The sequence below is a fragment of the Ursus americanus genome, chromosome 14, assembly GCF_024610735.1.
Source record: "Ursus americanus isolate L20-20 chromosome 14, mUrsAme1.1.p, whole genome shotgun sequence".
Taxonomy (NCBI): Eukaryota; Metazoa; Chordata; class Mammalia; order Carnivora; family Ursidae; genus Ursus; species Ursus americanus.
Genome location: NC_142140.1, coordinates 39553718 through 39569936, shown reverse-complemented (window position 1 = coordinate 39569936; position 16219 = coordinate 39553718). Strand labels below are relative to the sequence as shown.

At 44.6% G+C, this 16219-nt stretch overlaps 1 protein-coding gene across 2 annotated transcripts in view; it reads left to right on the top strand.

The window, feature by feature from the left end:
* Positions 1-16219, top strand: part of ARIH2 (ariadne RBR E3 ubiquitin protein ligase 2) — a 46240-nt gene that overhangs the window by 25294 nt on the left and 4727 nt on the right. For both annotated transcript variants that reach the window (XM_045778407.2, XM_045778408.2), the window contains 8 exons: positions 3777-3844; positions 8008-8071; positions 9603-9753; positions 10642-10763; positions 12063-12172; positions 13931-14048; positions 15032-15082; positions 15173-15194. In XM_045778407.2, coding sequence (XP_045634363.1) covers positions 3777-3844; positions 8008-8071; positions 9603-9753; positions 10642-10763; positions 12063-12172; positions 13931-14048; positions 15032-15082; positions 15173-15194 — 706 coding nt within the window. The remainder of the gene's footprint in view (positions 1-3776; positions 3845-8007; positions 8072-9602; positions 9754-10641; positions 10764-12062; positions 12173-13930; positions 14049-15031; positions 15083-15172; positions 15195-16219) is intronic.

Genomic DNA, 16219 nt, shown 5'->3' with positions numbered 1-16219 from the left:
TAGGGGTCCAGAGAATAGCACTGATAGGTTGTTAATTTCTTGATCAAAACAGTCCAGCAAGGGCTCACCTTGATTCTGCTAAAAGATTCTATTCTGCACAATTGAAAACATACAGAAGAATGGAAGACTCCCCAGTTGTGAACTATTGACTCTACTAGAGTGGATTGCTGAGCTCTCTGAGCATTAAGCAGTAATGGTGTGAATACTCAGGAATTCTTTCTTGAGAGAGTTCAGCTGTTTGCACTTTGAGAAAGACAGATTTTTTTATCTTTTTAATGTTTTAATATCATCCCCAAGGTTTGTCCTGGCCCTCTTTATGGAAGATGGCTTAAATATTGGCACCCCTGCACCCCCTCCCACATCCTTTTCTGCCCCCAAATCACCATGTTTGCTTTCTCTGAGATACTGTTGGGACATGTGTGCGGTCAGTTCTCTCGTGTGTGTGTGTGTGTGTGTGTGTGTGTGTGTGTGTGTGTGTGTGTTTTAAGATTTTATTTGTTTTTGAGAGAGAGGGAACAAGCAAGCACGAGCAGGGTGGGGGGGAGAAGCAGACTCCCCACTGAGCAGGGACACCCCCCCCCCCACATGCAGGATTCAATCTCAGGACCCTGGGATCATGACCCAAGCCAAAGGCAGACACTTAACCAACTAAGCCACCCATGGGTCCCCAGTTCTCTCTTATGACCCCAAATCAAGGATGAGGTGGCCTTCCTGCTGGGACTACCTTTTTCCTTATTAATTTTTTAAGAAGATTTTATTTATTTGTCAGAGGGAGAGAGAGCAGGTGAGCCCGAGCAGGGGCAGAGGCAGAGGGAGAAGCAGACTCCCCACTGAGCAAGGAGCCCAATGCAGGACCTCAGTCCCAGGACCCTGGGATCATGACCAGAGCCAAAGGCAAATGCTTAACCAACTGAGCCACCCAAGCATCCCATGGGACTGCTTTTTTAGCATAAATTCTTCTAGGTACTCTTCCTCTACCCCTGTGCTGTTTTTGCCAGAGATTCTTTTGGAACCTGACTTCCCTATAGATTCCCTAGTGTCCATTATAGGGCAAGGCACAGTCACACTGCATTTTGCTTAAATTAATGGTCTCTGAGTTTTTTCGGGTTTATAATGGATTATTGAGAGAAAGTCCCTGATTTCCAGTGATACACTGTGGACATAATATGGGCCATTTCACACCTCCATCTGTGATGTGGGGAATCACAGTAGCACTTCCTACAGAAGGCTGGTGGGAGGTGTGTACAGCTGACACATGTGTGCCTCTTATCTTGTATATATTGATGTATTCTTGGGTTTCGGCACTGAAAGAAAAGCTTCATATCACTCCACTGTCAGTTGCATAAAGTGCTAGGTGTATCCTCTCTTCTACATAATCTCTTCTCACCAAAACTCAATTCTGCTGGGCTATTCTGAGTTGGTCATTAGTGGACTTGCAGTCATTAATAAAATTTCTGTTTCAACAGAGGGCCATGTTCTCCATAGTGGTTGAATGTGGTGTGCAAATTCTGAGGTTTTGTTGCTGCTGTTAAGTGCTGTTCAAATCAAAGGATCAGACTAGGTAGAGTGTTAAAATTCTGTTTCCTAAGAAAAGTTCAGGAGTTCCATTTTGAAAATCCACAGATTAAAGACATGCTGTCACTTAATGATTGGCATCTGCTGAATGGTCAGCCTCTGTCCAGTCCAGTTCTAGGCTCTGTGGATCTGTGAGAGGCAGCCTGACCCCTGTTTTTAGCTCACAGGCTCCACCGAAGGCATCTGTGGTGAGAAGGGGGGCGTGGCTGCTGGAAATGGTCAGGACTCCTCTGGGTTTCCCGCATGGTTTAGTGCTTTTGTTAGGACCTAATAGCCACTGCATGCCAAAACATTTAGAAGTCAGGACAGAAAATGGTGTAGGGCTGATTTGGCCCCATTAGGTAAGGCTCCAGTGAGGAGGTCATCCAAAACAGTATCACTATCAGTTAAAAAAAAAAAAAAATTTGTAGCCAGAAGCTACATTCAAAACAGTTATTTAACTTTAAACCATATGTTTTGTCTCTGTTTTCATTTCGTGATAGTGGTTCGCTGTGATTAAATAGTTTTGTTATGGCTACAGTTAGAAGTGTCAGTTACAATTCAGGAATCCTAGACCTAAAGTCTCCACGGTCTTCAACAGAAAAATACTACAGCAACATGTATGAATCAGATGCCTGTTACCTTGCATGGAAGGGACATGGGGACCCCTCCAACCCTTAGTGAAGTGTGCTATTTTGAGACCTTGGTTTTCTCCAGATGTACCTGGGCTGTAAAATAAAAAGACATTTACTCACTGCACAGCCTTTGACATTGATTATGTACTGGACATGCCCTTGTTTAGTAAGTGTGCACCCGTCTCCTTTCAGGAGTAACTTGAGCTCTAGGGGCAGGGATTACATGTTGGTCACTGGGTCTTTCCCCCCTGCAGTTCTTATCTGTGGACCAGCTGCCTTACAGTTCCTTAGTAGCTCCTGCTTAAAAACTCAGTCTAGTGGGCAGAATACCAAGGTTCTGTGTGTTCTCTTGGCTCCCTGGCCTGAAGTGTGCTCCTTGTTTCTCCTTGATTCAATAGCATCCTCGTGCTTATGCAGTGCCTGATCTAGACCTCCAAACACAGCCCTATCTTCTACGGCCCTACTCTAGTCTAGTCTGCTTCCCCTCCCCCTTTTAATTTTTTAGAGAGAGCATGCACATGTGGGAGCTGGGGGTGGGGAGGTGGGGGGGCGCAAAGGGAGAGAAAATTCCAAGTAGGCTCTCCGGCCAGCCCGGAGCCCAACGCAGGGTTCTTCTTCACAACCCTGAGATCATGACGTGAACTGAAATCAAGAGTCAGACGCTTAACTGACTTAACTGAGCCACCAGGCGCCATTGTCTGTTTTACCTATTAATAAGATATTGTGGCTATAACACATACATCCTGTCTTACTACTGGCTTCTTTAGCCTAACATTAAAATGTGAACTTTCTATGTCAATAAACTTATTTCTGTAACATCCTTTTCAGTGACTGCATACTAAATCATTGCATGGATCTGTCATATATTATTTACCTAGTTCCTTTTTTTGTTGGGCATTTAGGTTATTTTTAAATTTTTACTCTTGTAAAACACTGCAGTACACATATCCTCTGTGATTTCCTCAGAAAAATTTACAGAAGTAGAATTGCTAGCTCAGAGCGCCTTCTGAGGCTCTTTAATAGCCACAACCAGTGTGCTTTAAAATGTAGGGGCCACAAAGGCTGTCCATAGACTTTTAAATCATACTTGCAATTAGGACTCATTGATTGCCAGGAATTTAGAGATTTTAAACAGGAGTGTTTTCACTTGCTGGATTTATACAAAAAGTCCAAACCTGGAGATTTTTCTGTGAGTAACAAGCCTGACTGGAGGTTCAGTTCCCATGTGTGGTCTCCTACAGCAGCTTGAGGGAACATAGGCCACATTAGGGAACACACAGCTCTTTCGTTTCAGTTGGATGCTGGGTTGTTGTAGACAGGGTGGTTTTGCTTCAGTTTCATATCAAACTAATTTCTTGGAAGTGTCAGTAATGAAAACAAAGAAAAGTCAAAGAGATCCAGGAAAGATTATACTAAGATTATTAAGAGTCTGAACTTAAAAAAAGATGAAGCAGAGAACCAAGAGGAAGAATTTGGAAATCAAGCCTGGGCCTGCTGTAGACATAAATGTATGCACTTCTCAAAATGTGGAGTTCTCTGAAGGAAACTACAGTTGTAATTTGATATTTTTTTGTTTCTTCCTTCTAGGTATCTCATTCAGTTGCTAAACTTATATTAGTTAATTTCCACTGGCAAGTTGCAGAGATATTGGACAGGTAAGGTGTTTGGGGGAAGAGAGGTAGCATCACCCATAGCTTCCTTCTCTGCCCATCCACCCAGTGGTGATTAATTTATGTTTTAGAGTATATCCTTACGATGTACGTATTATATATTTAAAACATTGGATCATACTGTATATCCTTTTTTCCTCTCAGTACCTGGGGAACATTTCCCCATGATTACATCATACTCTTTCAACCTCAGTTTTATTGCTGCTTAGTATTTCATTGTATAGATGTCCCATGCTTTTTCCAAACCCCTGTTGTCAGACAGTGAAGTTAGTTCAGTTTTTTTTAATGCCGTGGTGAATTTGTAATCAGTGCCCTTCTATATGACACTTGCCAACATCTCCATTTGTTTCTTTGGGATATATCAAGTGAGGAATGCAGCATACTTTTGAATATTACCTTCAGAAAAGATAGGCCAGTTTACCACCAGAACCAGGCCTCTTGAAGCACAGACCTTGAAGTCTCAAGATGTCCTGGAAGTTGTCAAGAGGAGGGGTTCCTCCTCCTGCTGCCCCCTCTAGAAAGAGTCCCCATGCCCGGCCTGCAGAGGCATGTGGTTCTGTCTAGCATAGGGTTTCTCACCCTCAGCATCCATGCCATTTGGGGTTAGAGAATTCTTTGTTGTGGGGGCATTGTTCTGTGAATTGTAAGACGTTTGGCAGAATCTCTGGCAGAATCCATTTGAAAAGACAAAATAACAGTAAAAAATGAGCAAAAGACAGAACAAGCATTTCACAGAAAAGCATGAAAAGCCATTAACATGGACACTGAAATTAGCACCCCAAGCCTTTGAAAGCAAAGATGTCTCCAGGCACTTCCAAGTAACCCCTGGAGAACAAAATTGCCACTAGTGAGAATGGTCACATCCCCGCCCTTTCACACACCACTGAGTCTTCCTTTGTATGGTGTGATCCATTTATCTGCGGAGCAAGGTCATGCCTTTCCTTCTCCAGGCTAAACATAACTGGGGTGGCTGTATCTGCTGGAGCAGCTTGGCCTACTCAGGAAGAAGCAAGTGCACTCCTGATTTCACTGATGCACTCTCACTCTCTATACCCAAGAGCTAAATACTTTAGATAGACTTCAAAGTGAACTTCCACTGTTTGCACTATTGTTTCTACTACCCAGAATTCTGGACCCATGTAGGTTCCAGTAGTGGGGTATCTCTCCCTGTCCAAACTCTGTAGCCTAACTTGGGAATGGACAAGATAGCTGAAGACATTAAGAATACTAGTGTGAGAGGTAGGAATAAAAGCAGTAGGAGTCATTTTGACTAGGTGGGATAAGGAAGTCACGTATATGAGACATTCTTCCCTGCATAGGTTCCTGGATTCTGGGTAATGCGTTTTCCTGGGCTTTGTGTGACACTTGTATTACCACATGATAATTGTGTTTATTTTTATTATTTTGTAAGCTTTATTTATTTTAGAAAGTGTGTGTGAACAGGGGGAGGGGCACAGGGAGAGGGAAAGAATCTCAAGCAGACTCCCCATGGAGCCTGACGCAGGGCTCTATCCCAGGACCCTGAGCTCATGACCTGGGCCAAAATCAAGAGTCGGACACTTAACCGACTGAGCCACTGGGACGCTCCTGTTTTTCTTTTTAAATGTATGTTTTCCATACCTCATTCCAGAAAGGAATTAAATATTTATTATGTTTCTTTTTCAAAAATGTATGTTTGTGCACACGTATGTGATGTGTGTACGTTTTAAAGAATGACAAAGCAAACATACTTAAGTGTCCACCCAAGTAAGAAACCCTCTAAGCTTTACTTAGAAGCCTCTGATGGCAGCCTGGCCACACCCCCTTCCTTCCTCTCCAGAGCTACCAGTATCTTGAATTTGGTATTGATCATTTCCTTGTTTGTTTCTTTTTTTTTTTTTTTTAAGATTTTATTTATTTATTTATTTATTTATTTATTTATTTATTTATTTATTTATTTATTTAATTTGACAGAGCAAGTACAAGCCGGGGGAGCAGTAGAGGGAGAGAGAGAAGCAGGCCCTCTGCTGAACAGGGAGGCCAATGCGGGGCTCGATCCCAGCACCCTGGGATCATGACCTGAGCCAAAGGCAGATGCTTAACTGACTGAGCCACCCAGACGCCCCTTTTTAGTTATTCTTAAATTATATATCCTTGGGGCGCCTGGGTGGCACAGCGGTTAAGCATCTGCCTTCGGCTCAGGGCGTGATCCCGGCGTTGTGGGATCGAGCCCCACATCAGGCTCCTCCACTGTGAGCCTGCTTCTTCCTCTCCCACTCCCCCTGCTTGTGTTCCCTCTCTCGCTGGCTGTCTCTATCTCTGTCAAATAAATAAATAAAATCTTTTAAAAAAAAATTATATATCCTTTAGTTTTGTATGGTTTTGTGTTTTTGTTTTTTTAAGTAGGGGCTTGAACTCACGACTGTTGAGATCAAGACCTGAGCTGAGATCAAGAGTTGGATGCTTCATCAGCTGAGCCACCCAGGCACCCCTAGTTTTGTATGTTTTTAGAACTTCACAGACATGGAATCATGCTATGTGTGTTCTTCAACTTTTAAAATTAACAAGGCTGCATTTTATGACATCCTATCCATATTCCTGTCAAAAATCATTTGTGAGTTTTAGTTTTTTGCTTTTAAAAATAATGCAGCTCTCAGGGGCGCCTGGGTGGCGCAGTCGTTAAGCGTCTGCCTTCGGCTCAGGGCGTGATCCCGGCGTTTCGGGATCGAGTCCCACGTCGGGCTCCTCCGCTGGGAGCCTGCTTCTTCCTCTCCCTCTCCCCTGCTGTGTTCCTTCTCTTGCTGGCTGTCTCTCTGTCACATAAATAAATAAAATCTTAAAAAAATATAATAATGCAGCTCTCAAAACTCTTGTGCATGACTCCTAGTGTCATGTGTTTTTCTTCGGTTGAGTATAGAAAGTGAGGGTATCTGCTCCTTAGCTTTACTAAATGGCAAAATGTTTCCAAAGTGATTGCACTGTGTTACATGCCCACCAGTGGTATATGACTGTTCCTGATACTGTGAAACTTGAAGTTCTGCAATCTGGTGGGTATAAATGACACATAATTAATTGTGTCCCAGATTATTATTGAGGTTGAACATCTTTTCGTGTTAAGGGCCATTCGTGCTTTCTTTTCTGTGAAGTGCTTGTTCTGTCTTTGTTCATTTTTTCTGTTATTTTGTCTTTTCAAATGGACTTGGAGGAAGTTTTTATTTATTCTGAAAATCAGTCTTTTGCCAATGATATATGTATTGAATTATCTTCCATTTATATCCTGGCTTTTCACTTTATGTTGTGTTCTGATGAACTGAACTTCTTCAATGTAACAATTTGTCCCAAGTTTTCCTTTATGCTTTGCTTTTTTTTTTTTTTTTAAGTTTTTATTTAAGTAATTTCTACACCCAATGTGGGGCTCAAACTCACGACCCTGAGATCCAGTCACATTCTCCTCCAACTGAGCCAGTTAGGTGCCCCATATGCTTAGCATTTTCTATGTCTTTTTTTTTTTAAGTTTTTATTTAAGTAATCTCTACACCCAAGGTGGGGCTTGAACCCATCACCCCAAGATCAAGAGTCATGTGCTCCACCGACTGAGCCATCCAGGTGCCCCTGCATTTTCTTTATCTTAAGATACCTTCCCTGTTCTGAAGACACAGAGATATTTCCAGAAAGGAGTTGAAAACAGATACGGTCCTTCGTAAGTATTTTTCCTAGTTTGATGTCTTTGAATCAGGGTTATTATTCTCATACCAATTGAGGGCTAAACAAATTGAAAGAGATGGGGCGCCTGGGTGGCTCAGTCGGTTAAGTGTCTGTCTTCAGCTCAGGTCATGATCCCAGGGTCCTGGGATCGAGCCCCACATTGGGTTCGCTGCTCAGCGGGGATACTGCTTCTCTCCCCCTGCTGCTCCCCTTGCCTGTGCGTTCCCCCCCGCCGTCAAATGAATAAGTAAAATCTTAATAAATAAATAAGTAAGTAAGTAAGTGACTGAAAGAGAAAAGTATTTATACTAAGGTGAAAGGAAGCCTGAAACTGTCAGAAGGTAGTTAGAGACAAAGGCGCTTTAGTGCAACTGCAGCACTTGTTGGTCTCATCTGGTTTTGTTCAGAGGTTAAAATGTTTGTCTTTGTTTCTGAATCCCTTTATTTCGCTTTTTGTTTTGTAGATACAAGTCTAATTCTGCTCAGCTGCTCGTTGAGGCTCGCGTTCAGCCCAGTCCCTCGAAACATGTGAGTGTCTCCCACTTGAGCAAGGCTTCTGACACACATGGCTCTTGCTGTGGCTTATGGTGTTACTGAGAACCATCTTGCTTTGTTTATAGTACAACATGCCTGAGATTTTTTGTTCCAATATGGACCTAAATCTTCCATTTCCATTTTAGTTTAAAGAGTTTCCTTATGGATGAAGAATAAATCATTGCCCTGGGGCCCTCTTTAGCCTCACCTTCCTCATTACACTTACACACAGCCTGCACTCCATTCCTGATGGGTTCCTTGGTGTTCCCAAGCTCCCCGCACTCCTCTTTGACTCTGCTTGTGCCGTCCCTGGCCTGGAATGTCCCGACCCTATGCCCATCTTTGCTTGTGGGAATGAAACTCATCTTTAAAGACCAAGATCAAGCTGTCTCTCACAAAGCCTGTGATCTCTCCTCTCCAAACGCCTCTAGTTATGTCTCGAAATCTTTACCTGTGTGATGTAGCGATGCACTCATCTTTTTCAGCTCCCTCACCAGACTGTGTGTGCTCTATGTTTAGGAACCATATCTTACAATGCATAGCAATGTCCTGTGTATTAGGAGTTTGACAAACATTTGTCAAGTGAGTAAGGGCCATGTCGAAAGCACTCTTTAGGAAGGAGAATCAGGGTTCAAATTACCACATAACTTCTGTAGCTCTTAGGAGAAAATTTCCAGAAGCATATTGGATAAACATGAGAATACAGCCTTTTCCCTCCAATTGTTGTTTGCATTCCCAGTGAACTAACCAGAACCTAATATAAACCTGTAGCGGACTTCTCCATCAGTTTGTGACTTGGGCCGGGGGTCCCACATCGTCTTTGTCTGCCAGTTCGTATAGTACGTCATGGATTCTGGAGTTCAAGCTTTGCAGTTATTTGTCCACATCCTAGAAGAAGGTTTCTTCCCTAGTAGGATCTTCCTTATCCCTCTAAATTAAGTGTATGTGACATATCTGCAGTGTGTTAAGGATGAGTTGTGAGTTAGTAAAAACTATAATGTTTTGTGTTTGGGGCATATCTGTGTGGGGAAAAGCACTGTCTTTGACAAGTAAACCTGCAGCGTGGGCTTGCTAGAAGCTTCATACGCTCTGAGAACGTCTGTAGTACCTGTTGAGTAGCAGCTCTGTGCCCCGAATGGGGCAGTTTATAAAAGAAACCCAGTAGCCTCTAAAAGCAGAAGTTAGACTGAATAACCTTTAAGGACCTTGGCAATTTGGAAATCCTGAGGTTTTCAGCCTGACGTTATAAACTGCTGTAAGTTCTCCTTTCAGCCTTCCTCTGCCTCTCTGAATCCTAGTGATTGTGCAAACCCAGCTCATGTGCCACCTCCTTCAGGAAGCCCTCCTGATCTGTGCTTTCTATTCAGAACTTTTGGGACCCACAGAGCCCACACATTGCAGTTGAGTTCTGACATTTGTTGCAGGGTCAGGCTCGCCTCCCATGCACCTAGCTTCGTCAGGCACCCCTGTGGCCTCCCAGGATCTGAAGGCTCCTTTTCACTCATTTGGCTCTGTCTCTCCCCAGGTTCCCACGGCCCACCCCCCTCACCACTGCGCAGTGTGTATGCAGTTTGTGCGGAAGGAAAACCTACTTTCTCTGGCCTGTCAGCACCAGTTTTGCCGTAGCTGCTGGGAGCAGCACTGCTCAGTACTTGTCAAGGACGGCGTGGGTGTGGGTGAGTCTGCTGCAGAATTTGTAAGGGGCTGGCATGAAGTCTTTATCTTCAGTTTTGCCCTTGCAGGTACTCAGGTCAGCTGCATGTTTCTTCTGAGCCTGATTGGGGTTTTTATTGTCAGAACCATTAGTTTCCAAACACATCAGGCTGAACAGTGGCAAGATTTTCCCTAGTCCTGAGCAAAATGAGAAGGTTAAGGCTATTGTTTGGGCATATATGTAAATGTTGGTGTGAGTGCAAGGTAAACTTTTAGGAGAACTTTCCTTTAAGCTGCCTACCCTATCTTGATGCCCCAGGTGGTAGCCATACCTCAGAAACCCTCAAGAGATTGCTGCTATTTAGGTAGCATAACCCAAATCAGATTTGGTGATTGGTTATAGGAGTGTTTGTCACACTATGACTTGATGGTATCCAAACTCAGTTAGCATCCCATCAGCGGTATCTGCAGAACCTCATTGTGTTGGGTGGTAGTCACTTGCACGTAGTATTAAATATCACAAAACGAAATTGTTAGTCAAGAACCGTATAGGATTTTTTTTTTTAATTAAGCTCTGTGCCCCATGGGGGGCTTGAACTCATGTCCCCGAGATCAAGAGTTGCCTGCTTTACCAACTGAGCCAGCTGGTGCCCCAAGAACCATGTAGGATTTTTTTTAGATGATACAGCTTTTTCAGTGGTGCTATTTGTGATATATATGTAATTTGAGATAAATTTTAGTTGTGTCATTGCAAATACATTAATTTCTCTCTCTCTCTTTTTAAAATAAATTCTGTGGCTTCAAGGATTTCCTATGCGGAATCTGAATTTGTTGGGTGAACTCAGTGGGGAGTATATTATTGTTGTGTCTTCTGCAATACAGTTATCCATCATGTTGTCTTTGTTCAACAGGAGTCTCTTGCATGGCTCAGGACTGCCCACTCCGAACACCAGAGGACTTCGTGTTTCCATTGCTGCCCAATGAAGAATTGAGAGACAAATACAGGCGCTACCTCTTTAGGGACTATGTGGAGGTATGACCCGGCCCCTATCGTTGCACGTCTGTCTTCCTGGGCCTGTGTTCCATCTCATGCTCACCACAGTCACTTTGTGGACGAGGCTGCCATTAGGTGCTATAATTTGAAAAAAGAGCTCTATGGCTTTTACAAAGTAGAGAAGCCACTAGAGTGGTAGTGAGGAACACAGGCCTTGGAGGCAGACTGACAACGACATGAGTCCCAGGACTGTTACTTTCCCGCTGTGTAGCCTTCCACCTTTTATTTGACCTCTCTGAGTCTTGGTTTTCTCTGGTAGAATGGTCAGGCCTCCTCCTCTTCTACACAGTTGCTTAAACAAGCTGTTGTATGTCAGGGGATGAACACGAATCAGGGCTATCTCAGGAGCTGCTGTTGCCTGTGGTTCACTGTGTGATTATAAAGCACAGAGAAGGGGTATTGCTTCTTGTGCAGTTGGAAAACTCGTCCAGGGTTCCAGTGTGGTCAGTTTGGGATTCCCTCCCCTCCTTTGGGCTCCCGGCTGAGGCTAGCAGCCTTCATGCTGCATAGCTCTCATCTTCGTCGCTTGTGCCTGAGCTTACAAGATGGCCTGACGGGCTGGGTCTTCTCATGCATGGGCTGCGGGATAAACAGCGCCTTGTTCCCTGGGCTGTTTGCTGCCTTTGGTACGTGCATGAGGGTCGTTTGAGCCTCTCAGAGCTTTTGTTTTTGTTTTTAGGTAAAATTGGTGTGTAACATTATATTGTTTTCAGGTATACCACATAATAATTCAATATTTGTATATGCTACAATGTGATCACCAAAGTAAGTCTAGTTACCATTCGTCACCATATAATTGACCCCCTTCACCCATTTCACCCACCCTAAAGCCCCCTTCCCCTTCTATTCTCTGTATCTTTGAGTTTTGTTTTTCATTTTGTTTTTTAGATTCTGCACAGAAGTGGAATCATATGGTACTTGTCTTTCTCGGTCTTTTTTCACTTAGAATAATACTTTCAGATGCACAGCTGATTGGGCTGTGTTCCTTTTCAAACCTGCTGCCTGTGCACTTTCATCTCACAGACACAGTTCTATGCTCCATTTTATAATCTAGCCTTAGATCATTCTAGTGAGTTGCTACCTAGTTTTAGCTAAACATTCATAGGTCTTCAGTATCTGCTGAACGCTGTTCCTTGTGACATCCTTTCTGAATTCCTATAGCCGCTTGATAGAAGTCATCGGCTGGAAGGACAGCAGGTGTTTGAGCTCTCAGGGAAGTCTAATTTGGAAGCAGTGACTAGGGGATGTCCTCATTGTTTCCCCTTGGTGTGTTCACAGAGTCATTACCAGCTCCAGCTGTGCCCTGGTGCAGACTGCCCCATGGTTATTCGGGTACAGGAGCCTAGAGCTCGCCGAGTACAGTGCAATCGGTGCAACGAGGTGTTCTGGTAAGAGTGAGTGTGGGTGCTGAGCAGCCCTGGGCTCCTGCCTTGTCCTCAGAAGCACCACTGCTGTTGCTATGGGTGAGGGTGGGGCTGGGAAAGACAGGGTCTTTGAGCCTAACCACCAGCTCTGCTCCAAGTGGGCAGGGTATGTACCCAGCATCTCATGTTCCATGGGATGTTTGATAATGCTCAGATTATCAAACAAAAAAGTGGCACAGATTCTGGGAGAATATGCTACGGTTTATGCTACTGAGACTCATGGCACAGAGATTGTGTCAGTGTGGGTGTATATGTGCCTGCATAGATAATCACATATTACCGTGTTTGAAAGCTACAATCTTCAGTGTCTGAATCTTTATCTTGGCCTTTGTAGGCTAATTTTATAACACTGTAATTCATAAAGCTAGTTTATGTCTACTTGGGGTTTGCTCCATTCAGGAGATAGGGGGATAGCTTAAGTGTACTGAAGCCTTATTGTGGGAAAGACACTGTTCTCATCACTTAACCTATATTGTCACAACTGTGTGCAATTGATACTGTTGCCCTTATGTTATAGGGGAGGAATTGGAGATGAAAGGCAAGGACAGAGCCATAATTTAGGTCCACATCTGTGTCTGTCCCTAATCATGCCTCCCTAAGATGATTCATGGTGGGGCTTCAGAGAAACTACATGGAAAATGTGGTGTATGTGCATGTGTTCCTGCCTTTTAAAACATTGTTGAGGGAGTCTATGGCTCACCAAAGATTAAGAATCACTAACATAAGGGTGCCTGGATGGCTCAGTCAGTTAAGTGTCCGACTCTTGGTTTCAGCTGTGGTCTTGATGTCAGGGTCATGAGTTCAAGCCCCATGCTGGGCTCCATGCTGGGTGTGGAGTTTACCTTAAAAAAAAAAGAAAAAGAAAAAGAACCGCTAATGTAGTTGCTCTTCATCCTTTGTGTCCCACTTTTTTTGTTTTTAAGATTTTATTTATTTGACAGAGAATGAGAGAGTGTAGGCAGAGGGAGAGGGAGAAACAGGCTCCCTACTGAGCAGAGATCCCACACGGGGTTTGATCCCAGGACCCTGGGATCATGACCTGAGCTGAAGACAGATGCTTAACTGACTGAGCCACCCAGGCACCCCTGTGTCCCACATTATGAACTCCTTTCCCTGGGGCATGTGTTAGGCTGTTTGCCTGAGTGCCTTTACTATCCAGATATCGCGTTAGCTAGGACAAAAGGGAAATGAAAAACATGGAAGCCTAGCCAGATGAGTGCTGGAATGTTTTCTTTTCTGATTTTAAGTTTCAGGTATTGTCAGAGTTATCATGGCCCTGCAGACTGAACAAGTTCTGTTGTGTGTACATACTGTGCACATATGGCTGGGAGTTAAGTCCAGGCTCCCAAAAAGCGGATGTTGATTCTGCCTTGGGTCTGAGCTGAGTTATCCGTCTCAGAGCACCTCGCCATGTCCTTTGAGAATCTGAACTCTGAATATGACATCCTTTAAGGGAGGGTTGACACCACACAGGATATTTAAGACAGAAGCATTTTACTTGGGTGTATTAAGAGTGTGTCTTAGAAGTGCTTAGATGAAGAGAAATTCATACAGTATTTCAGTATAGCCCTGGGTAACTAAAGATCCCAAAGGCCTTGAGAGGTGACTTTCCTTCTTTGGAAAACTCTAATTCAGGATCTGTTGGCTTGGACAGAAGGAAAATTGAAAACATGGGACCCTGACCTAACAATTATTTGAATGTTTTTCTTTTCTGGTTTTAAGTTTCAAGTGTCGTCAGATGTATCACGCCCCCACAGACTGCGCCACTATCCGGAAATGGCTCACGAAGTGTGCAGACGACTCTGAAACAGCCAACTACATTAGTGCTCACACTAAAGACGTAAGGACTGTGTCTTACCTGTCATGGATCTGCCCTCCTTAATGCTGCCTAAGGCCTTGCCCAGGAGGCTGGCCATTTGAGAGCAGAACACCCAGGGCCCCAGGGCCCTTGCTGGAGGCTACAGACCCTTGCCCAGACTTGGCAGAGTTTGCAGCAGACTATCCTAGTATGTGTTGGGCGCATTTATTTTACTAAAATGCTGAACTACCTGGAAAAGTTTGACCCATGGGTTGACTAATTAGAAGAAAACCTGGTTTTTTTGAGTGCCTCCCAGGCTTTAACAGCCCTGGGAGGGAGGTGGTTGATAACAACATGTAGTAAAGAGCAAGGCTCTGATGGCAAGCCCAGGCAGGCCCAGTTCTCATTCTGAAACTTCCCGTGGGAAAACATGGCCCTCAGCCCCTTGAGCCCTGGGTGACTCAGCACCTACCCTGCGCCTGTCATGTGCCAAGTTGCTGCACTCCCAGCATAGCCATGACCGTGACCTCATTAAACAGTCTGCTTCGTGGCAAAGGGAGAGCAGAGTGTCAGACTGGTCTCTGCCTTGCTGCCTAGGTTGGGGCATCTCTCAAATGAGAGCAAGTGAGCTTTAGATGGGGTTTCCTTGCCCTCTTGTGGAAGCAGAAGTCCAGGCAAGCTGACCAGGACCAGCTCTTGTGTTGCTTTGGCATTCTTCCCAAGCAGGAAGGCTTTGTGCTGACTCAGCTTGTGCTTAATCTGAGCAGCCTCGTGGCAAAGACAGATGGTGGAAGACTTAGTGGGGCTCAGCCGGTGCTTGGAGTGTTTCAGAGCCAAACGTGCTGACCTCATTTCCTTGAATTGCTGTTCCAGCCTCAGCGACCTGCCACATTTAAGTGAGATGCTCCTCCCCAGAAGGGCTCGCACGATGAGCTACTGGGCACGGGTGCCAGGAGCTTTGTGTAATTTGTCTTAGAACCGGCCTGGTGGTGTGTGAGCCTAACGGCGCCCTTCTGTCTCCTCAGTGTCCCAAGTGCAACATCTGCATTGAGAAGAACGGAGGCTGCAATCACATGGTGAGCAGAAGCCCGTGCCCTTTGCATGTGTGCCATGGAGCCTTTGGTCAGCGTGCCCTTAACATGTTCTCTTCTGTTTCCCTCTGACAGCAATGCTCCAAGTGTAAACACGGTGAGTCCCGGGCGCGGTGCACAAGGCCCAGGGGCACAGTGTGCGTTTCTTGCGCGTGGGCCTCCCCGCTTGTTTAGTGAGTGCTTTCGTAGTATAGTGACAAGGGCAGCCTCCGTCACTTACAGTACCCAGCCTACAGCAGCTCTTGATGTTTCATATACTTCTTCCGGTGCCTCTTATAATTCCACTGCCATCTCGCTGACACAGATAGTCAGACGTCAAGGTTGGGATGACTCTTAGACCTTCATGATCCTCAGTCATCCAAGAAGATTCTAGTGTGCTCTTTTTCTTTTTGCCAAGGCAGGTAAGTAATGTGGGGCTTATCTGTGCTACCTTACAGAGAGCTTTCAGAACAGGCTGTTTTATTGGAGGGAGTAACAGAAGAGTCTTCCTTCGAGGTTTTACAGAGTTTCTACAGGGCTTTTGATTTGGCCTTTCAGATCTTCGTCCATCATGAGTAGCTTACATAGAACCTGCTGGTTTTGCTTTCCTTCCTGCCAGATGAAGTAAAGAAATAAAATTTTTTTGAGTAGAAAGTATGTCCAAACAGGTCTACTACACAGCAATTTCAATGCTGACCAGAAGGCCCTGTGGGTTTCTCTTTGTAAGGGTCCATCTAATGGTATTCCTGTGTTTTCCCAGGAGCCCATCGTAATCAGAATGGACATGGCAAGGCGTTGGAAGGGAACAGTGACTGTGAAGTGTAGAATGAAGATAGGCCATGGGTAGTGGCATATTTCCTTAGTGGTATCCCACTCGGTCTTTATGTGTTTGAGTGAGAGGGATGTGTATCATCCACTTAGAACAGTGCATAAGACATGCGTACAAAGAGAACTGGCAAGTGAACACCCCAGTACCCATCATATTTCTAGTACTCAAGAAGTCCCCTGTGTGTCCCTCCCCATAGTCTCCCCATCCCTCACCACCCAGAGTTAGCTGCCTTCCCTTGCATTCTTGTGCAGTTTGACCACCTTCACCTCTCAGCAAGCACCACCTAGCTGATTAAGGAGATAGCAGTATTGCTG